The following is a 22,543-nucleotide window of genomic DNA, read 5'->3' on the forward strand; positions in this document are numbered from 1 at the left end:
TTTTTTTTTTTTTTTTTTTTTTTTTTTTTTTTTTTTTTTTTTTTTTTTTTTTTTTTTTTTTTTTTTTTTTTTTTTTTTTTTTTTTTTTTTTTTTTTTTTTTTTTTTTTTTTTTTTTTTTTTTTTTTTCTTTTTTTTTTTTTTTTTTTTTTTTTTTTTTTTTTTTTTTTTTTTTTTTTTTTTTTTTTTTTTTTTTTTTTTTTTTTTTTTTTTTTATTGCTGGAGTTCTGTGGTATAGTAGCCGCTGCTCCGCTTAAACAAGTTAAATTATCTTCGAAATGTGAGGTCTGCTTTTCCAAAGAACCTGCTGCTCGGTGCTGACACCTTCTAGAAGTAACCAGCCAGGGAAGCATTAAAACATAAGCAAAAAGTAACCCTCCATAATGGCGGGCCAGCGTGAGCTTGTACATATGGAAATAGTCTCCTATTCCGGAGACGAAGGCCAGTCTCCGGAATATACAAGCGATGATCTACCATCATCTGACGCGGATACCGCAGCTAATAATACTAATAATAATGGCCTTAAAAGAAAGGGCGGCGCCGGCGCAGACCAGGACGACGGGAATCGGCCGAAGCGCCAGCGCCACTATTTCGAGCTCGAGATGCCGGTCACCGAGCCCGGGCAGGAGCCGCCGATTCACAATCCCGAGCTGTATGAGGAAATCCAACGCATGGCGGAGAGGGATGGCGTGGAGATTAATCCCGGCACGACGGTGGTGCTGAAATGTGAGCCGGGGGAAGGTGGGGGTTCGAAAATGGTGGCGGAAGCGCTTGTTGCGGACCAGGCGTTGCCCATCGATGGGGGTGGTGAGGTTGAGGGGGGTATGGGTTGGAGGGGCGATGTGGAGCAGGTGAATAAGGGTAGGGAAGCAGAGAAAGATGAGCAGGTGGGGGATGATAACGTGGAGAGTACTCCGCGTCCACCGGTTAGCCCCTTGACGCCGAATGGGGAGTGTGAGCAAGAATTAAGGGATGACGTGGATGAAAGTGAGTATCTTCTTTCTGCTTTATGGAATTATTTGACGTTTTGAGCTCTTACGTTTTGAATTGGGATGGGCAATATCTTGCAATGCAATATTGATGGAGTGAACGTTATATTAATTTTTTTTCCCAGATCGTGGCCTTCATATTCTTCTCGAGGGTATCGAGTTAGCTCAAGAAAGAGACCTTGAGCATAGTAGGCTCGAGGAGGAATTGCAAAGAAGTATTGCAGCTCAGGGAGAGCACTCGATAAAAAATCCAAATGAAGAAGGACACAACGAGACACGAGGTGCACGAGACCCACAGAGCACGATAGAAATTGCTGAAGAAGCTGTGCGAAGGCTATCAGATACACTATTAATACAGCATGATCAACGTATATCTTACTCGTCATCTGTGAGCTTGATTTCGACGGAAGCTCAAAGTCCCTCAAGACAACCGAGTGGGAAAAGCGGGACGGTGGCCGACGAGCCCTGTTCGCCAATAGAGCAAAGGTGGCAACCAGGAGTTCAAGAACGGCCTATAATAAACGCAGCTACAAATGGACAAAATGACGATTCTGAGCTTCGCCAGCCCCGAACCAATCGCGGTTTTGACTATGATTCCGACGAACTAACCGGTCGAGAGCAGTCCAGCCCTCCGCCTCCGCGCCCGATCTCACCGATTCATGGACTGAAAAGGATCGGAAAGAATTCATTGCTGGCCGCGTTTCCGAGAGTGCCGAGGTTTAGAAGGATGAGGACGTGGGCGGGACGGCAGAGCCTGCGGCCTGATATAAGAAGACTGCACACTGCACTAACACTCCTCCCCTATCCTTGCGTGACTAGGCCTGGGAGAAGAAATATCATAATACCCCCCCGTCCTCCACCCAGCATACTCGCAGAATCTCCAGCCGAGGAGCCCCCGCCTGCCCGAACGAATGTATATCCAACCTTACCTAATAGAGACGTGCCGATCCCGTCCATTGAAGTTGCGGAGAACTATCTGATCCCAGCACCTACGGGCACCTCCGGTCACAGCGACGCGCCGCGCCGGAGAGCGAGGATCAGAATAGGACCTCCGCGAGGAAGAGGAAATAGGCCATTGGGAGCTGCAACAACACAAACGCGGGTACCTGCTGCTGATACAGCAGTTCCTTTGCAGACTATAATCGAAAATGTCGGCGATTTACCAGAAGCAAGAAGCGAGGTAAAGCCAGAAACCCAATCTGTGCATGGAGAGTTTCCGGCAGTGCCGGCAGCCAATCACTCGATCACATCTACTGCGGATCGCGGTGCTCCTCGACGCAGGGCAAACACTAGACGAGGCCCCCCGCCGGGCCGAAAGCCTAAACCGCCAAATACTGCGCTCGCAGCAGAAGCTCCAAGTACAGTAGCTGCGCCTGCGGTGGAATTACCGGCTGGAGATATTAATGGTCAGCCTCGGACCGAAGGTGCTGAACCTAAGGCCATGACGCCTGCAAATACGGCGGCAAAAAGAGTCGGGGAACCGAGTGGGCCTCCACAAAGCACGCTGTCGGCAGGACCTAGTCAAGGCCAAGAGGGATTGCATAACGGCACTGCTCCGCCTATTATACAGGAACCTAACGCAACTGCCGCGCCAAAGAAAGGAAGACGTGCGCCAAAGACAGTAGCGACAGCGCCGACCCGAATCACTCGCGCAGCCGCCAGAGCCGCGGCAGCGGCAGAAGCAGCGGCAAATGCGCCTATGAAAACAGCTCAAGCGGAACGACCTGAAGAACCAAGCGTACAGGATGCTGGTCCGGAGCCTAAAGCAAAGGCTGCTAAGGCTGCACCCAAAAAGACAATGGCCGCGGCGCCGAAAGCGAAAACAACGGCTAAGAATGCCCGTGGTGCTAAAGCAAAGGGAGAGGAAGCTAATGGGACTGAAGGAGAGGGAGAAAGTGGTGAAGCTGTTCCAAAAGGAGGCGTAGCCAAATCGAACAAGGGGACCAAGGTCTCTTCTAAAACGTCGGGGAAGGGAAGTAAAGCACCGCCAAAGAAGGACGGTAAGAAGAAGTAGCAAAAAGCAAAGAAGCTTCACTCGAGTTCAGTAAACTCTTTAAACAATATATATGTTTCATATTCTTCTTTGGCAGCGTTCTTCTGTAGTATACTACCACAGCATGTTTGTTATTCGAAAGGTCAGGAGTCAGGGGTGAGGCTCAACCGCAATCTTATCTTATCGTCGTTATCAGATCGATTATCTGACTAAACGGCTTATCTAATCACCGGCAGCCGGATAAACCCCTTCCGCGCAGCTTCTCATCAGCCAATTCGCATTGTTGGCGGCGGCGGCATTGAAGCTATTGAAAACTCGCATTCATGGCGGTCTTATAAATTTGCTTCAATATAATATATATTTCTCTTTCTTTCTTGCAGCTCAAGCTATGGACATCTTCCTACCTTCCTCTTGCCGGTGTCTTGAATGATTTGATCATAGAACATCAGCCCAAATTCTCCCTTGCAGGCAGCGGTTTCGCGAATATTCAGCTGAGTAGACAACTTGCGGAGAACGCTGTTCGTTCAGAGTCTCAGCCATGTTTACATTCACCCCACTGCTTGGCGCGCAGTATTCGCAATCTAAAGCGTCGCAGTCGATTATTGAGCTTGATGGAGGCGTGAAGATCCTGATCGATGTTGGCTGGAACGAGACTTTTGACACCACCTCTCTTAAAGAACTTGAAAAGTAAGCAGTTCTCAATCTGCCAGAACCCTTTCCACTGAGTCATTGCGAACACACTCTACACCTAGTTGTAATAAACTAACTTCATCTCCGCGTTTCAGGCATATTCCCACACTCTCACTAATTCTCCTGACTCACGCGACACCATCTCACATTGGCGCTTTTGTCTACTGTTGCAAAACATTTCCTCTATTCACCCAGATTCCTGTCTATGCGACGACTCCTGTGATTGCATTTGGCCGAAGTCTTCTTCAAGATCTCTACGCATGCGCGCCTTTAGCATCGACGTTTCTGCCCACGACGACTTCGATACCGAAAGAAAATGGAGCCGAATCCACAACATCATCCAGCTCATCAGATCCCAAAACTGTTCAACCCGAGAGCACAACCTCGGATCCTACCGGTTCTGACCGAATCTTACTTCCTACTCCTACTTCCGAAGACATCGCTCGCTACTTTTCGCGTATAAATCCTTTAAAATACTCACAGCCACACCAACCTATACCGTCGCCCTTCTCACCTCCCCTCGCGGGCCTGACAGTCACTGCGTATAATGCCGGGCATACTGTGGGCGGCACAATTTGGCACATTCAACATGGAATGGAATCCATCGTGTACGCTGTTGACTGGAACCAAGCCAGAGAAAATGTGATCGCCGGTGCTGCTTGGTTTGGAACTTCGGGCTCAAATAGGACGGAAGTTATCGAACAGCTCCGGAAACCCACAGCCTTGGTTTGCAGCGCGAATGGTGGTGATAAGTTTGCGCTTGCTGGAGGTAGAAAAAAGCGGGACGAGCTATTGCTGGATATGATTCGAAGCTGTGTTGCAAAGAATGGAACTGTTCTAATACCGACGGATACCAGTGCTCGGGTTCTCGAATTGGCCTATGTGCTCGAACATGCGTGGCGAGAGGCAGTCAGCAGTGGAGATGAAGAGAATTCCTTGAAGAAGGCTACATTACATTTGGCAGGAAAGAAGGTTCATGGCACTATGAGGCTCGCTCGTAGTATGCTGGAGTGGATGGATGAAAGTATCGTTCGTGAATTCGAAGGTGGCGATGCCGGTGATGCTCCCGGAAAGCTTTCGAACGGGCAACAACAAAAGGGGGCCCACGGCCAAGCGGCAGATAAAGAGGGGCAAGCGGCACACAAAGGACTTGGGCCTTTCACATTTAAACATTTGAAAATCATCGAGAGAAAAGCAAAGCTGGATACCATTTTGGACTCAAGCGGCCCGAAAGTGATTCTCGCCTCAGATAGTTCCTTCGACTGGGGGCTGAGCAAAGATGCGCTGCGGCGTATAGCACAGGGGCCTGAAAATCTCATAATTCTGACTGAGTGTTCGAGCAGCACAGCTGATGGCTTGTCTGAAACGGCTGGAGAAAGCCTTGCTCGAACCATCTGGAGATGGTTTGGGGAGCGGAAAGACGGCGTTGCTCTCGAAAAGACAGCCGACGGGGAGCTTCTAGAGCAGGTACACAGTGGTGGAAGGGAACTGACTATTGTCGATGTTCAGAAGGGTCCTTTAGCCTCGAATGAGCTGCCTGTCTATCAACAGTACTTAGCCACTCAAAGGCAACTCCAAAATACTGCCCAGGGCAGAGGGAAAACTGATCTGGAGGAAGCACCCGACGCATTAGACGATGCATCCAGCTCAACATCCTCCGAGGACTCTGAATCGGAACAACAAGGCAAAGTGTTGAATTTTTCAACTTCTCTTGCCCACTCTAATCGAAACAAACTAGCATTAACCGATGCTGACTTGGGCGTGAATATTCTTCTCCGACGAAGAAACGTGTATGATTATGACGTGCGCGGGAAGAGAGGTAGAGAAAGAATGTTTCCCTACGTGGCTCCTAAAAAACGAGGGGACCAATACGGCGAGTTCATACGACCCGAAGAGTATTTGAGGGCTGAAGAGCGTGAAGAGGCACAGATGCAGGTACAGCGTGGCCCTGATCGCCACATACAATCTGCTCCTGGCCAGAAACGACGGTGGGGTGAGGCTAGAACCGGTGAAAAGTCCAGTCCGAACAAAAAGCAGCACCTCCAGGGCCCAAGAAACCAACAAACCGATGTTACTCTACCGAACGACTTGAATCTCAACGGCGTAGACGACTCTGATACTTCTGACGAAGAACCCGAGAGTCAGGATGTCTCTGGACCATCCAAGGTAACGCTAGCTCATTCAACGATAAACATGAATGCTCGTATTGCCTACGTTGACTTTGCGGGGCTTCATGACAAGCGTAGCTTGGAGATGTTGATACCCTTAATCCAGCCTCGCAAACTGATACTAGTCGGCGGTATGAAAGATGAAACTCTTGCGCTCGCCACGGAATGCCGAAATTTGTTAGCCACCAATGCCGGGTTGGATATCACTAAATCCGAATCTGCTATCAGCATTTTTACTCCGCGGCTGGGAGATACCGTAGACGCTAGCGTGGACACAAATGCGTGGATGGTGAAACTTAGCCGCGCCTTAGTTCGTCGTCTGAACTGGCAGAACGTTCGGACTTTGGGAGTCGTAGCGCTTACCGCCAATTTGAGGGCTCCTGATGCCCTTGCCGAGGCCGAGGCCGAGGACACCGATGAACCTTCGAAGAAGAAAGTCATGCTGCAGAAAGATTCTGAGGAACAGTCACAGACGGTGGTTGAAAGCCGAGCTAATGAAGCACTTATCAAGAAAGAAATATTCCCACTGCTCGATGTTCTGCCACCAAACCTCGCTGCTGCTACACGGGAAGTATCCAGGCCACTTCACGTTGGCGACCTTAGGCTAGCAGACCTTCGCAAATTGATGCAAACGGCAGGACACTCTGCCGAGTTCCGTGGCGAGGGTACGTTGCTTATTGATGGTTTCGTTGTTGTGAGAAAGTTTGGCGCCGGGCGGATCGAGATTGAAGCTTCGGCACGCCCTTCTCCAGTAAACCCAAAGACATTACGACATAATGAAGGGACCTTTTTATCAGTGAAGAGAAAAATTTACGACTGCCTTGCTGTTGTTTCCTGAGTGTGACGAGGTGCCTTGCTCCTTTGTCATCAATCCTCGATGGCCGTGAAAGAATGTACCAAATCTATGAATGATATTTGCCATGCCCATGTGTTTATGACGCCTTATGGGCTGTATTATTATACCTTCCCTTCTTCATCCAATATCCTATCTGAAATGGCAGGTATTTTTGCTGGGAGTTACGGCGTTTGCCATCCTGCTAGCATTGTCACCCTTGTTTGGTGTTGTGAAACAAAGCCTCATCCATATTTGTTTGAGCATGTATTATTGTTGCATGTTGCTCAGGGCGGGATATTCACGACATTATAGAGGAATCTCCGGTGACTGTTTGTGTAGTCACAGTAGGCTACTTTCAAGTGCTGGCTTTTCAGTCACGACCATGGTATATAGATACCAACAGAGCTCTGCTTTTGCAAAATCTCCTTCTTCCCTTTTTACTTCCACGTACAGCTGCATCCTACACAAACCCACCAGCAGCACAATCCATATTCTAACTGCAGATCCTTGCCTTGCGTTTTAATACCCTTGTTTCCCCCCTTACTCCTTACCATAACCCGCATCGACTATGGCCGAATTACGGTATATCACCGTTGATGGGAGTGTCCCATTTGACGGTATGCCACCGGATTTTCTTGCCAGGAGTGGCCAGCAGCATGGTATACCTCAAAGATATATCCTAGTCCCCGCCCAGCCGCCGCAAGTCACCCCAGTTCTTCCTCAACCAGATCTTGGTGCTATTCCTGGTTGGCAGCCCTGGCAGGCACCTCCTGGTATTGTTCCGCCGCCCTACCATGCTGCATCTCCACCTCCACCGCCACCGGAAGCGCCAGATCCAACTCCTGCTCCTACGCCAGCTCCAAGTACTGCCCCCCCTCTTCCTCCAGGCGCCTATATTCCGACAACCACCGATACACCGCTAGTACTCCCCTCAGGCCAGGGTTATATTTTTCCATCGTCCCATACAACCATTCACGTCTTTGAGTCCAACTTCCCGCCATGGGATCATCCCGGCCGATCAATTAATTTTCGCTCTTTTTGTACTTCCCCGACCCTAACAATCAAAGAGCTGATTGAACAACTGTGCCCCCAGAAGGGTCCTGACGGAAAGAAAGTAAAGAGCCGTGGAATCACGGAGTGTCTCGAATCAGGAGACGGCGTCTGGTTGAAAGGTTCCGAATTCTGGGTTGGCGAAAAGGGAAATAGTGATTCCATGAAGGCCAAGGTTGACCGAGCACTGGCCAAAATTGGGTGGGACGCTAGCCGCGGAACAACGGCCCGGCCCATTTGGCTTGCAGTATCGATTGTTGTTGAGTAAACTGTCTTCGGCATCTTTCTGAAAGGGGTTCTTAAATGAGTAGGCAGTGGATATTTCGGGCAGGGTACAATATTAAATTTGGCATTTTGCTGTTGTTGCTTGGATTATGACTTATTCTTTATATTCATTGGCTTATTTGTTTACTGAGTTTTTACACTATTGTATTTTATACACTTGGGTGGGTAGGTTGCCTAATAATTCTCATTCTTCATTTTTATTGTCCCCTGGCCTACAAGCCAATAGGTCCTAGATGTAAAACAGGAACAGCTCCTATAGTGTCTATCTAAATCAGCGATGTACTAATGCTAATTATATTTATGAGTACAACACAGTGTGTCAAATGTGCATTGGCCACCCTAATACTATCGGCATTAGATACAAGCCATTGTCTTTCATAAATATATATTATCTAACTATCCAGTGCAGTCTGGATGCTCCTTTTGAAATCTTTAAGGAGAGTGAACTAGAACACGATATATCATGGTAGATCCAAGATTGCAAAGAAAAGAAGACGTTAGCTAAGGTTGACTTTTACCTCGTATATATGTTTATGCATGGGGGGTGTCGTGACATGAAGAGTCAAGATCCTCGCTGGAAACCTCTTGTAATAGATCTTTGGTACGTGGGCCAGTATACTTTCTAGAGATGGACAATTCAGTATAAGATCCAGCTGGAGAATCCTGTATTTGGCTGGAGTATAGGTATATACCTTCTGGCAGATAGCCACCACCACGACATTGCAAAGAGCGCAATAAATGCTGCGACACATATGGCGTAATTCCTAAATGTGGTATTAATATCCACCACTAAACAATTTCAAGCAGGGAACATACATATTCTGCGGGGTGATTGGTTTTTGTGGTGGGAAGAAGAGAACCACACTAATAAATAATACCCACACAATGGCAATGATATTAATAGGTGTTCCCCATTTACCCAGTGTGAATGGGCCCTCGATGAAGCGAACTTGATTTTTATATATTTGGTGCGCCAAAATAACGCCAATATATGATAAATCCAATGCTGGAGCTGTGATGTTAAAAATTGCCGTTGCAGTTTGTGTTGAGCCAATCGCAATCAGGTTGAGGCAGATACTGAAGAAAACCACAAACCACACGGCGTTGACAGGCGTCAGTGTGTACTTGTTTACTCGAGAAAAAAACCTATATGTAAATTAGCCATTCAGTCTGCAAGAAGAGTGATGGGGGCTGCCAGTTACTTCGAAAAGGGAAGTGCGTCGTCACGCGCAAAAGCGTACGCCATTCGAGTATCTGCAAGCATAGCTGAGCATCCGGTAAAGAATTGCACAAGTATGCTAAACGCAAACATTATGGTGCCACCAGTGCGCCCACCCGCGTTGAGAAAAATCTGGGCCGCAGGAAGCCCCGTGGGGCTGTTCAAAATTGCCTCTAAGTCTGTTAAGCAGAAGCACATTGTCACGGTGAGCATCCATCCAAATACACCGGACACTAAGACAGCTGTTTGAATCGCGACAGGGCCTCTAATAGCAGCATCGTGTGTCTCTTCTGACATACTATGGTGCTCACTATTAGTACCAAAGAAAAATAAAGACTTTCGTAGTAAGTATTTACTGCGTTGTTCCATCATAGTCTGTCATTGTCCAAGCCACGGATATGAATCCAAGAAGGAATGAAAACCCTTTCGACTGCCATCCGGAGCCATCCGTTACATGTGTAAAAACCCATGTTGCTGGTTGCTTGTTTGGCGTAAGTACCAGAAGCGCAATGCAGATTCCAATGGATGCCAGAACTAGTATGGATGTTGAGGATAGGAGCTCACTATGAAGTCATAGGCAAAAAAACATACTATTAATTGGGGCGAACCAAAGAATAATCCTGTGCAAGCTCTTTGTGGTTAAAGAGCAAATAACTCCCATGATGCACAACATAGCAATTGCCAGAAGGACTGTCTGTAAAGCAGTTCTATTATAATATTAGCAATGCCATACCCGAGTGTATGTGGCGATAAATGTTCTGGAGCGAGAAATCGGGTAATAGACGTGCTTGGAACTCGGCAACTCACGGCGAAAAAGAATACTTGTCTCCATCGAAGTTCGAATTCATGCTTGCACAAGCCAGAAGCATCTGGCTCACCGTATATGCAACACTGGAGACGCCGGCGGTCTGTCCAAGCAGATTACACCAGCCTTGAATCCATGAAAATATTGCGACTTGATTTTCAGGGACGACATGTTTTGTCACAAAATACATTCCTCCTGCAGTTGGATATGCTGATACAAGCTCAGCAACGGAACTTGCAATGCACATGGCCATAAATGACCCAATGAACCAGCACCATACCGCTGTCGCAGGGCCTCCAGCAGCCAGGGGTGGCCCAAAAGTTGCTGGCACTGAGCCCAAAACACCGAGAATGGAAATTGCATAAGATACTGTGGACCATTTCGAAAACTCACGTCTCATTTCCTAATGGTACTATGAGCGTGTCCACCGGCTTGAGAAGCTGCTTCCATGAGATCTCACCTGCTTATAGCCAATTCTGGCTAGCAAACGATCATCGTCATCCTGGATTGTAGCCATTGCGGCAGTACCTGCACTACCGGTTTCCCGGGGTATAGTACCGTTGAATCCGTTGGATTCTCGATCGGACCTTGAGAACTTTTGGGAAACCGAGGTTAGGCCCATTTTGCTGCTTGTTTCACGTATACATTGGGGTGTCAAGGGTTGAGGGGAATGGCCGACCAGAGAAATGGTGGCACTATTATAGAGAGTAGCAAGAGAAAAACAAAGGAAATAATACAACGGTTTCCAGCAGACACTCTTGAAGCCTTACCTGAATATAGAGTTAGGTCAATGCTGTGGTGATCATTCGGCAGAACACCCCAGGGAACGACAAGGAGCGGAGTAACATTAGCTTGAGGCCTGCGGTCTGCAAGAACAAAGCATTCTCAAGTTTCAGACATAACTAAGTCCGGCTGCTCGCTTTTGCTTTCCGCAAATGCGGCAGCAGCAAGCGGAGATCTGATTGAAGCTCACAGTCGCAACCCAAGTGAGAGAAAACAACAGCCAAGGTTAGCGCTAAGCATGGTCCACGCTCCCAAGAACCTCACAAAACCGGGCATTGGCGTTGGCACTGCGAAGTTTCCTGGGGCTTATTATTATTGGTGACAAGGGTGCAGGCCTCTGCAACTGAACCGCAGCCAAGCAACTTGACACCAGATCATTATTATTGGGGAATCACATTGTTGCCTTGGGCTTGGGCGGCGATTGAGGTCGCACCTGGGTAGTTAGTAGCACTCAGCTTGAGGTCGAGGCGTCAAGGCAATAAGCCACGTGGCCCGGGCTCGGATGTTTCAAAGACTGTCGCGAAATTGAGACGTGGAGATAGAGGCTTCCCACGAAGCACAGATTAGTATTTTAAAAACCTGTGGAATACGGAGTACGATATTCCCTCTATCCACTATTGCGAGCCGCAGACGAATAACTACCCCAATTCACAAGAGTTCGTGCACACCCTGACCTTATATGAATAAATCTGCTCGACCACGAACAGCACGAGTCAACCTCTGCCTTGGCTGTATTCTAATGTGGGCGTCGATTAAAATTCACGGCAATCAAGTACTTCGGACGGTCGACATAGGCGTCGCACATGCGAATCTTGCTACTTTCATGTAACTAGTATCCCGTGTCTTGTATCGCTAGTTGTAGTTAAGTGATAGCACCACCACAGTCTGCCGGAAAGTTTAACAACAATCGCAAAATCGGAACTGCTGCAGGCGCAAGTCAAGTTGCTTTAGCACTTATTATTGGATAACCAAGGTGGAGGCAAGGACAGTGGTCAACATTATTGCAAAAGCCGCTGACTGGACCGAGACAAGGGTAACCAACTAGGTTTGTTGTTGACTACTCCGTACATACGACGTACACAAAAGTCGCAACCCATGCGGGCAGACAAAGGCAGAGCATATCATGCGGCATCGTGCATATAGTTATCGGCTCGACGGCTGGGAACCGTTCTGGCGGAAGCGAAGCAGAGAAGGCCGACGGAATATTCAGAGCGGCAGGGCTCAGACCTCTGCGGCCCTGGCCACACAGGGTGAAAGGGTGTGCCATGATCACTTCTCAGCTGCTCCAAGGCCGCGCGGTCGATGAACGTAGCGGTGAAGCCGTTTGTTGCAGGGGGAAGTTGGACAGGAGTCACGGGATTCTCACTTCGCACGTTCGAAGCGAGGGCGATGATGACGCCGGCTTTGTGTGACGACGCAGCCTTGGGAAGCAAGCCACCAGGGCGCTCAAAACAGCTGAAGGTGTGTCACCTTTTATTCAGTATCCTTGAACTCGTCAACTAACTAGCTAGTGAACTAATTAACTAACTAATTAGCTACCTAGTGCTTACCCCGTATGTTGCCGACAACCACTGGCTTTACATAGCCCTGAGATGCAGTGCAATGCTGAGCCGTCAGGCAAGGAATAAGAAGTACATAGTAGTTATATGAATAGTTACTTTTATGGCTTAACTAACTACATCCCAAAACTACGTTTAGGCTAGACACCAACGCCTCCGGGGCTCTGGATTTTAACAATCGCCTCAGGGTCGCCTAGTGCTAATAGGCCCAGTTGGAATTAAGACCTAGGGCTTCCTCCATTTCTATATTCCCAGAGTCGACTCATGGACTTGATCGTACGATCTTCCGTTCTCTGCGCATATCCGGGGCTATACCAATCAGCAGAGTTCTCAAAAGATATGGAATGACAGCTTACCCAGTGTTCTCTGAGTCAACTTCGACATAGGAGTCAATGAAAGGGTTGTGCTCTGCAACCGCATTCCCCTTCATCATAAACATGGTATCAAGGTAGTGTTGGCAGAACATATGGCCATCGCCCTGCCGTTCAAAAACCCTGCCCACAAATCTGTTTTCTTTCTGGTTTGCATCCTTTCTAGCATAGTTCAGCACACCAAACCTGGAGACGAAATCCCCACTGTTTGCATAATGCTCAATATGCCTAATGGCTCGGTAAAGATTCTGCGACCCCGGGCCGTTGACTGTTGTTGTGCGCACCGGGTTGTTGAAATGATTGGCCGCATTGCCAAAGGTATACACCTCAAGTTTTGACAAAGCGGCCTCCGATACATCAGAGAGAAGCCAGTCAATAATCATGCCGCCTTCAATACCACCCTGGCTATGAACAATCAAAACCACTTTGTCATTTGGGTCTTTGGTTTTGGTGAGTTCTTCTTTCACCATAGCATATGCCTGGCGAACGTCATCGGTATTATATTGGAAATCTCGTTCAATCAAACATTGAATTAAATCAAAAATAATTCCGCTCCTGTTATTGCCCGTCAGATCGATATTAACTTAGATATCGATGGTCTTTTAAGACATACGTCGGATTATGAACAGCGACAATCTCACGTCTGAAAGTATTGGCCAGTCGCTGAATATTATTCTGAAGCCAGCGTCTTCTATTTAATTGTGAGTACGTGATGAATATGTACCGGATACAAGTCCATACCCAACAGACACACCGTTGATAAATATCCATTTCTCCCCTTTTCCTATAGCTTGAATTCCAGACCCCGGGAATGCTCGGTAAATAGCGCCTGGCTTGCCGTTGAACGGCGTACAGATAATATAATTCAAACATAGGAAGCCAATGAAGAATATCAAAAAGGTGTTAAAGGGCAAGAATAGGGACAATGGCAATGAAAGAAGGAATCCAAGCTGTGATACAATGAGTACAACATGGAAGAGAACGTCAGCCACGTTTCCAAAAGTCCAGGACAGTTCGTCTAAGTCCCCTGAAAGTGTGGGATATAGCGGCAAAACTATTCCTGGGATCGTTTTCCAAATTCGAAAGAACAGTTTAAAGTCATGCCAGAGGAGACCAACTGGCGAAATGAAAGACGGCAGAGCGTCTGATGAGGTGGTAAAATTCGGTTGGTCCGAAAACAGCGTCGAATCAGGCATTATTTAAGCATAAATAAACAACCAAACGGCTACATATAGATGGGAAGTCTGGGGAAGAGCTTGTCTTAGAATTTATATCTGGGCCCCTATGGTGGCTAGTTCGAGATTCATGTGAAAATTCGAGTATCTACTTCGAGTCTAGCTTTTTCTATCTCATTTTCGTATATACGAAAATCGGACGTTTCCATTGGCTTTTAGCCAAGAGTTTCGATGATGAAGTTCTTTTCAAGACAAACTCTCCGCAACACTAAACTCTGTTAACCTCCAAGGACTCAACGAACATGGGAGGCTTTCATCTTCACATGTTGTTTGTTATTGGTCTGAACACACACCATCGCCATCAATCACTTGGAGAGGCGATGATGATAACCCAATTTTACCTAAATATAGCAGCCAATGCCCAATCAAAGTTGGGCCACTATTATCAACGCTGCTCCTGGGTCCGAATGATTACTCGATTTGGGTGAACTACATAACTCGCCCCGGGAGGGGAGAAACAAGAAAGAATGGAATACTAGAAACCATGGAAAAAATTTCCCTGGAAGAAGAATGCAATCGATCTATATAAACACTGCTGTCTTTTGGATATCGATTTTCTTACATTCTAAACTACTTATGATAGCCTCTCTTCTCGTTGTTGGGATATCATGGACGTGCATCAAAACAGTAGTGGTACTCATGGCCACCTAGCTTCGGTGCTAAGCGGCACTGTGGCGGATATATACAGTCAAACCGGCCGCATCGGGCCGGACCTTCAGATTCTAAAGGAGGGTGCTAAAACACTAGTTTCCGGGGGTATCATTGATGACCGCAAATACACTGTAAGAGACGTTCACATCCTTGAAGATCCTAGCAAGGCTGACACTTTCTCTTTCCTATGCTTTAGATCGAACATATTGTTCAATTGGCGGCATCACTCCCTAACGAATCAAACCTCCGTTACAAACTTACTGATCAATTTGTTACCACATTGTGGGATACTCTAGAGCACCCACCAATCTCATATTTGGGTGACGAATTCAAATACCGGACTGCCGATGGCTCGAATAATGTAAGTGGAATTCCTGGGTATTTATGCACAATTTTGTTAATTGTATCGAAGAATGTCATGTACCCACACCTTGGGGCTGCCGGTAGTCATTATGCGAGAACAGTGACACCCCAGCGGCCTAAGAAGTCTACGCTTCCTGATCCATCATTCATATTTGATAGTATGTATGCCACTCAAATATCAGGTATAGACACTTACCTTTCTTAGCGTTGATGAAGCGAGAAGGGCCAACGAAGGACCACCCTAGCAAGATTTCAAGCATGCTCTTTCATTTTGCAACAATCATTATCCACGGTATGGATGCTCACGTTAGTATAGATATAAAATATTGACGTCTTTAGACATTTTTCGAACGGACGACCAAAACATCACTCGCTTGAAGAATTCTTCATATCTTGACCTGGGCCCGCTTTATGGGCACAACGAGGAGCAGCAAAAAGGTGTTCGGGCCTTTAGAGATGGTTTGCTCAAGAAGGATGTCTTTGCAGAGGAGAGAGTTCTAGGTCAACCCCCAGGAGTTTGCGCCTTACTTGTCGCATTCAATCGTTTCCACAACTATGTGGTGGGCGAGCTATCAACTATCAACGAACGGGGCCGTTTTAGCCTACCACACGGTATTACTCCAAGCAGCCCTGACTATGAAAAGGCTTGTCTTAAGCGTGACAATGACTTGTTTCAAACCGGTAGGCTGTAAGTACTAACATCGTACCCCTACCGAAGAAGCACTGACTCATTGATTCCTGAATAGAGTCACATGTGGCCTTTATATTAATGTGATCCTGAATGATTATCTGAGAAGTATTTTGAATTTAAATGACAATCCTGTTGACTCTGATTGGCGGTTGGATCCTCGTCAAGCCATTAGTATTTTCGATGCTGCTGGAGTTCCCAGGGGTATTGGTAACCAAGTCAGTGCGGAATTCAACATGATTTATCGATGGCACCCTGCAATAAGCAACAATGATGAAACCTGGGCTAAAGGGTTCTTTAGCGATGTGTTTGGCGCAGTGGACCCAAGTAAGTCGTAGTATACACCCATTAGACAAAACACAATCAGTTGCAACTCTGACCAGGGCAAATACAGACACACTTACGATATCAGAGTTCCGTTCTGGGATTGGAAATTGGATGAAAAAATTCCCATCGGATCCTTCAAAGTGGGAATTTGGAGAGTTGAAGCGTCAGCCTGATGGGGGATTCAAGGATGCCGATCTTGTGGGGCTGCTGCAAAAGAGCACAGAAGCTGTCGCAGGTAGGTTCACAGTATGCCCGTAAGATAGGCCAACCGTAATTAATGGTACCATTAGGGGCATTTGGGGCTCGAAATGTACCTCCTGTTTTGAAGGCGGTTGAGATACTTGGAATCGAGCAGGGACGACAATGGGGGCTTGCAACTCTCAATGAGTTCAGGTCATTTTTCAAATTGAAGCCACATGAAACGTTTCGTGAGTGAATGCCAACTGGAGTGATACCTACGTACTTGCTTACTCTTTGGTCAGTTGAGGTGAATTCGGACCCGGAAATTGCCGAGGCTTGTGTGTTCTAATAGATTCCTATAATCCCTATGATGTTATGCTAACAGCTGTTTAGTGGAGGCAATTTATGGACACCCAGATGATATTGAACTGTACACTGGAATCCATACCGAAGAGGCAAAGACACCCTTTAAGCCTGGATCCGGCCTTTGTCCCGGGTTCACTATCTCAACAGCAATTTTGTTTGATGCAGTAGCATTGGTGAGAGGCGATCGTTTTTATACCGTCGATTACAGCCCGGAGAATCTCACAAGTTTTGGGTATGATGGCCGTCGGGAAGCTCACCATAGAACAACGCTAATCACTTCCTAGATTCAACACTGCAAATTCGTCTTTTGAAGCCGCAAAAGGTGGAGTTATGTATAAACTTTTAATGCGAGCATTCCCCGGCTGGTACCGCCCAAATTCAGTCTATGCACAATTCCCATTTACGACACCAGGGAGGAATCAAGAGGTATTTGCTAAATATGGAAGAGCGGGCCAGTACATTTATGATAAACCATCTTTCATCGGGCCACCAATTCCAATCTTGACATGGCAAGGAGTGGTTGATGTGCTAAATGATCAGGCACAGTTTAAGGTTCCTTGTGAGTGTGTGCGTATCGCTAACAGAATATCAACCCACTGATCTTTCTGTTAGGGGGCCCACATACCTTGCAGCTCACACAGCATGATTACATGCTGAGCGGTGATCTTAAAGCAAACTCACAGCAAAGAGAATTTGTTAAGAAGTGTCTTTTTGAGCCCAGAAATTATTTGGAAGAGGTACAAAAATTTTATGAGGCAGTGACATCAAGTTTCCTCCGTGAATATAGCAAAAAAGCTGGTAACTCTTACCAGGTTGATGTTGTGCAAGAGTAAGAAACTCCATGTATCATATGTAGCATTGACATCTCAGCTGATTCTAGCAGTATTGGAAACCTCGTTCATGCGAATTTTGCTGGTCATTTCTTTCAAATTCCGCTCAAGAGCGCCGGTGGTGGCTCTGATGCGTACACAGAGCAGCAACTGTACGATGCGCTGGCGCGGCTATTCGCTTACGTTTTCTTGGACGTTGATCAGGCCAAATCGTTTGAACGAGGTGTAGTTGCTAGTAGGGATTCAAAGTTACTCGGGGAGCGAGTCTCTGAGGCTGTTAAAGCGGTGCAAGGTGGCCGCTTTCTTATCCTCAGACAAGCTTTCGAGCGGGCTAACAACAAGGCGTTCAGCGAATACGGAGCTCGATTGGTGGAGAGGCTGTCAGAAACTGGTAAAAGTGCTGATGAGGTGGCCTGGATACTCATTCCAACGGCGGCCGCGGCTGTTGCTACGCAGGCTCAAGGGGTATGTAGCACTCTGTTACACAATTTTGTGAATGCTAACTATATATCCGCAGTGGGCGCAGCTTATCGATCTTTACATGTCTGACCAGTATCACGCATACTGGCCATCAATTCAGAAAGCTGCTCAGTCAGATTCGCCCGAGGATTTCAACAAATTGCGGAAATTTGCGCTAGAAGGGTAACATTGTTCTGCAATTCATTTGCAAGTTCACCGTCGCTAATATGCTTTATTAGGCTCCGACTCGCTACTCCAGCATTTGGTGTTCTCCGGAGTGCTGCAAGTAGTGGAATCATCCAAGACGGTACCCGTAACTTGCCGTTTAAAGAACGCGACACAATATTTCTAAACTTTGTGAGCGCTGGGACGGACCCAACAAAATTCCCAGAACCAGAAAAGATTAGACTCGACCGTCCTGAGGAGAATTACATTCACCATGGCTGGGGTCCGCATGCATGCCTTGGCAAGCCGTTTGTGACCACAGCAGCAGCCAGTATGTTAAAGGTATTTGGAAGACTGAAAAATCTAAGGAGAGCACCAGGGCCTGCAGGAGAGATGCAGAATAAAGAGGAGGGAGGTGTGTTTAAAGTCTTTCTGAGCCCTGATGGAAGTGACTGGGGATCTTTTCCTTGCAGTAAGCAGCCTCTTTAAGCGTATGGGCCTAGGACTGGAAAACTTTCTAACCAAATTATAGCGAAGAGACTGCTCTTTGATGACTTCAGGGGCGCATAAAGGAAGTCTTTGATAGGCAAAATTTTGGGTCAGACATGGACTTTGTATGCAACTCAGACTGTAAAACTAGCAATAATTCGAGTCCTTGTCGCTGAACTTGTCCATAATGATTTGAGCTTTTTATCCATGAAGGTTGTTGATACTAAATCGGCGTTGATCCAGAATCCGAATTTGACGAAGGATATTCCCGCGCTTGTGGAAGACACATCTTTTTCAGTAATCGTGTGAGAGCATCTGCGGTGTAGAGTAAATTGGAAGGCTTTCAGATTTGCTAGAAGTAAACTTCACAGGTAAATTAGTGTAGGAATGTCAGGAGGCACTGACAGGAGTCGGGCTACGTTTTTTAGCAGTCTGGCAGGGGTTGAGTTCTTCTCAATTAAGGGGTTCGGAATGGATTATACCACGTGACCATTAGTTGCCTATACTGGAATTATATTAATCCGAGCTCAGGGCAATGTGGTCAGAAGTTTGCGGAATGGCATCCAAGGGTTATTGGCGAGGGTCCGAATATTGAACAGCCAACAATTGAACGACTCAAGATGCCCTTCAACAACTAGGAGGAATTTTGTTATCAATTGCCATCGGCAGGCTTGTTACTCAGCGTCCCCTTTCGCTTTACGTTCACGGATGAGACATCATGGCTGACTGGTCGATGTACCACTCCTTGGGTCAAGGCGAAGAAGACAAAAATAATAACCACACCAGAATTGTACCCGCCGCGCCTCAATTCGCACCTCCTGTTGCGCAGCATCCTTCTGGATATCCTTACGGCAGCGCCATTCCGCCCTCTGGGCCATATGGAAGTGTTCATACACCCGTTCCCCCCGCGGGGGTTCCACCACCACCACCACCACCACCACCACAGCAAAACCAAGCACCAGCACCTGTAGATCCACAAGGTGGAATTGGAGGACTGGCAGCACAGATGGGAGGCTTGGGAATAGCAGGAGATATGGGTAGTATTAGGGGCCACAAGAAGAAGCATCGTCATGCGCACCATGAGATACTTCCACCATCGGGCTCCTCTCAAGCCTTTGGCGGCATGCCACAAGGTCAGGTCCAAAATCCCTCGCAGTTTCTTGACACGGGAATCAACCAGTTCTCGCAGCAACATGCGTCTCCTACTAGTCCTATGCAGAGGATGCCGCCCGGGATGCAACATCCTCATGGCGCTGGTGATGGCTCTGTACCTACGCACGGCAAAGTTGATCCAGCGCACATACCCGGAGTACCTTCATCACGCGATTTGGCCGCACAGTATTATCTAAATCAAGTGTATCCGACCCTAGCTCACCATCGCCCTCCTCCCGCCACAATACCCTTCATAGCTCAAGACCAGGGCGTTTCCTCTCCGAAGTTTGCGCGGTTAACGCTGAACAACATCCCATTCTCCGCGGATACTCTTTCCTCTACCTCCCTTCCACTTGGCATGATTATACAGCCGCTAGCGCCTTTAGACTCTGGAGAACAGACCGTCCCTGTTTTGGATTTTGGCGATGCTGGCCCACCACGATGTCGACGGTGCAGAACTTATATAAATCCGTTTATGATTTTCAAGGCTGGAGGGAACAAGTTTATCTGTAATATGTGTACTTTTCCCAACGACACACAGCCGGAATATTATGCGCCACTTGATCATTCAGGGGTACGCGTGGATCGAATGCACCGACCGGAGCTGATGCTAGGTACCGTTGAATTCATGGTTCCAAAAGAATATTGGAATAAAGAGCCAGTTGGTTTACGGTGGCTTTTTGTCCTTGATGTTTCCCAGGAAGCTGTGAATTCGGGATTTTTAGAAGCATGCTGCGAAGGGATAATGGGGGCGTTGTATGGGGGTGACGAAGAGAATGAAGATGGGAATGATGAAATTTCAAATCAGCGACTTCCTCCCGCCGCAAAAGTCGGAATAGTTACGTTTGATAAGGAAATACATTTCTACAACCTCAGTGTGAGTTTTCTTCATCCCGGACTGCCTTTCTTCCGCCCCAAACTTACCCAGGACTAGTCCTCCCTTCAGCAAGCGCAAATGATAGTGATGCCTGATTTGGATGACCCATTTGTTCCCTTGAACGAAGGCTTATTTGTTGATCGCCATGACTCAAAGTAAGAATTCACCCCTACCTATATTTCTGATTGCTAACCAATGCCTTAGACATGTCATTTCCTCTCTCTTATCACAAATCCCCACCCTGTTCTCTCAGATTAAAAACCCCGAGCCAGCTCTTCTTCCAACAATTAATGCTGCATTTTCGGCTCTCCAAGAAACAGGGGGGAAAATCCTTTGTTCTTTAGCTAGTTTGCCGACATGGGGCCCTGGTCACTTATTCTTGAGAGAGGATGGAAAGGGCCAAGGGACTGATGCTGAAAAGCGACTTTTCACCACAGAGCATGCTGGCTGGAAAAAGGTTGCGATGAAAATGGCCGAGAACGGAGTAGGTCTCGATTTTTTCGTCGCAGCTAGCGGAGGGAAATATATCGACATTGCTACGATTGGTGAGTATCAAACTAGATGGCATATACTATTTACTAATGGGCGCCAGGTCATGCATCTGCTGTTTCAGGGGGAGAGGTCTTCCTCTACCCAAATTTCCAAGCCCCACGGGACGTATTAAAATTGTCGAGTGAGCTCTCGCATTCTATTAACCGCGAAACGGGATTCCAAGCTCTACTCAAAGTGAGATGTTCCAATGGACTACAAGTTACTGCATATCATGGGAATTTCTTACAACATACGTTTGGTGCCGACCTTCTAATTGGAAGTGTTGATGCGGATAAGGCCTTCGGTGTTACTTTCAACCATGATGGAAAATTGGATTCCAAAATCGATGCACACTTCCAAGCAGCCCTTCTTTATACCACTGCCAATGGCCAAAGGCGTGTAAGGTGCATCAACTCCGTTGCGGCGGTTAATGAGGGTGGTATGGATACTATGCAGTGCCTTGACCAGGATGCCATTGTGAATATTTTGATCAAAGAAGGTATTTTAGCTTCCTTCTCCTCACGTAAAACAGGTTAGAATACACTAACCAAAAATAGCTGCTTCGAAAATGCCTGAAAAGTCATTGAAGGACATCCGCGCCTCTTTAAGTGAGAAGACGATCGACATTTTGGCCAGCTACCGGAAAAATTTCTCCACGTCGCAGCCTCCGGGTCAACTTGTTTTACCTGAACACCTGAAAGAGTTTCCTATGTATTTGCTAAGCTCCATCAAGTCGCGACCTTTCAAGGGTGAGTGGTAGAGCTTAGCTTTCCTCTTCAACCCCCCTGCTACCGGTAATCAAGAAACCGTGCCACTAACACGACTTTTAGGAGGCCAAGAACCTTCGGATAGGCGTGTTCATGATTTAAGAATGCTTAGGTCATTTGGCTGTAGAGAACTTGGTCTTTACCTCTACCCACGCATCATCCCAATTCACAATATGAGACCCGAAGACGGGTTTGCAAACAGCGAAGGCAAACTTCAAGTTCCACCGTCGATACGCGCGTCGTTTTCACAGATCGACGAAGGTGGCGCATATATTGTTGACAATGGGCAGATATGCCTCATTTGGATACACGCCAATGTCTCCCCTAATCTTCTCGAAGATCTCTTCGGCTCGGGGCACACATCTTTAGCGTCGCTCGACGCCAATACCTCCTCGCTTCCGGTTCTAGAATCCCACTTGAATGCTCAAGTTCGCAATATACTACAGTATCTAAGCACGATCCGCGGATCCAAAGCTGTCGCAATCCAACTCGCACGGCAAGGACTCGACGGTGCCGAATACGAGTTTGCGCGGTTGCTTGTGGAAGACAGGAATAGCGAAGCGCAGAACTATGTGGACTGGCTCGTTCACCTGCATCGGCAGATCCAGCTTGAACTTGGCGGGCATAGGAAAAAGGAGGACGGCGAGGCAAGCGGAGTTGGTAGCATGGAAAGTACTTTAACAGGTCTAGCGGGCTTGCGTCCCCCGTACTGGTGATG

General features: G+C 47.3%; 7 protein-coding genes across 7 annotated transcripts; 5 read left to right on the plus strand and 2 right to left on the minus strand.

The window, feature by feature from the left end:
* Positions 1-381: 381 nt before the first annotated feature.
* LOZ57_005367 (uncharacterized protein) lies at positions 382-3,001 on the plus strand (the record flags this gene model as incomplete). The annotated part of the gene is made up of 2 exons (XM_049254398.1): positions 382-985; positions 1,113-3,001. 2 exons carry the CDS (start codon positions 382-384, stop codon positions 2,999-3,001), a joined length of 2,493 nt encoding a protein of 830 aa, XP_049106545.1.
* A 517-nt stretch (positions 3,002-3,518) lies between these two features.
* LOZ57_005368 (uncharacterized protein) lies at positions 3,519-6,676 on the plus strand (the record flags this gene model as incomplete). The annotated part of the gene is made up of 2 exons (XM_049254399.1): positions 3,519-3,667; positions 3,766-6,676. 2 exons carry the CDS (start codon positions 3,519-3,521, stop codon positions 6,674-6,676), a joined length of 3,060 nt encoding a protein of 1,019 aa, XP_049106546.1.
* Positions 6,677-7,241: 565 nt separating this feature from the next.
* On the plus strand, positions 7,242-7,991 carry LOZ57_005369 (uncharacterized protein; the record flags this gene model as incomplete). The annotated part of the gene is made up of 1 exon (XM_049254400.1): positions 7,242-7,991. The coding sequence occupies one exon, from the start codon at positions 7,242-7,244 to the stop codon at positions 7,989-7,991; it is 750 nt and encodes a 249-aa protein (XP_049106547.1).
* A 548-nt stretch (positions 7,992-8,539) lies between these two features.
* Positions 8,540-10,654, minus strand: TPO5 (polyamine transporter tpo5; the record flags this gene model as incomplete). Its single annotated transcript, XM_049254401.1, has 8 exons — positions 8,540-8,630; positions 8,701-8,772; positions 8,825-9,154; positions 9,211-9,525; positions 9,584-9,761; positions 9,819-9,934; positions 10,035-10,435; positions 10,493-10,654. 8 exons carry the CDS (start codon positions 10,652-10,654, stop codon positions 8,540-8,542), a joined length of 1,665 nt encoding a protein of 554 aa, XP_049106548.1.
* Positions 10,655-12,592: 1,938 nt separating this feature from the next.
* Positions 12,593-13,941, minus strand: LOZ57_005371 (uncharacterized protein; the record flags this gene model as incomplete). Its single annotated transcript, XM_049254402.1, has 4 exons — positions 12,593-12,683; positions 12,731-13,300; positions 13,359-13,436; positions 13,487-13,941. 4 exons carry the CDS (start codon positions 13,939-13,941, stop codon positions 12,593-12,595), a joined length of 1,194 nt encoding a protein of 397 aa, XP_049106549.1.
* Positions 13,942-14,588: 647 nt separating this feature from the next.
* LOZ57_005372 (uncharacterized protein) lies at positions 14,589-18,579 on the plus strand (the record flags this gene model as incomplete). The annotated part of the gene is made up of 16 exons (XM_049254403.1): positions 14,589-14,762; positions 14,828-14,992; positions 15,044-15,152; positions 15,200-15,286; positions 15,334-15,682; positions 15,741-16,009; positions 16,077-16,244; positions 16,300-16,437; positions 16,492-16,527; positions 16,583-16,787; positions 16,840-17,114; positions 17,168-17,384; positions 17,439-17,850; positions 17,903-18,027; positions 18,084-18,481; positions 18,542-18,579. 16 exons carry the CDS (start codon positions 14,589-14,591, stop codon positions 18,577-18,579), a joined length of 3,165 nt encoding a protein of 1,054 aa, XP_049106550.1.
* A 637-nt stretch (positions 18,580-19,216) lies between these two features.
* On the plus strand, positions 19,217-22,541 carry SFB3 (COPII coat Sec23p-Sfb3p heterodimer component; the record flags this gene model as incomplete). Its single annotated transcript, XM_049254404.1, has 6 exons — positions 19,217-20,527; positions 20,585-20,682; positions 20,732-21,072; positions 21,120-21,557; positions 21,616-21,807; positions 21,889-22,541. The coding sequence occupies 6 exons, from the start codon at positions 19,217-19,219 to the stop codon at positions 22,539-22,541; spliced, it is 3,033 nt and encodes a 1,010-aa protein (XP_049106551.1).
* Positions 22,542-22,543: the final 2 nt, after the last annotated feature.

The sequence above is a fragment of the Ophidiomyces ophidiicola genome (assembly GCF_022830035.1).
Source record: "Ophidiomyces ophidiicola strain CBS 122913 chromosome Unknown scaffold_27, whole genome shotgun sequence".
Classification (NCBI taxonomy): Eukaryota; Fungi; Ascomycota; class Eurotiomycetes; order Onygenales; family Onygenaceae; genus Ophidiomyces; species Ophidiomyces ophidiicola.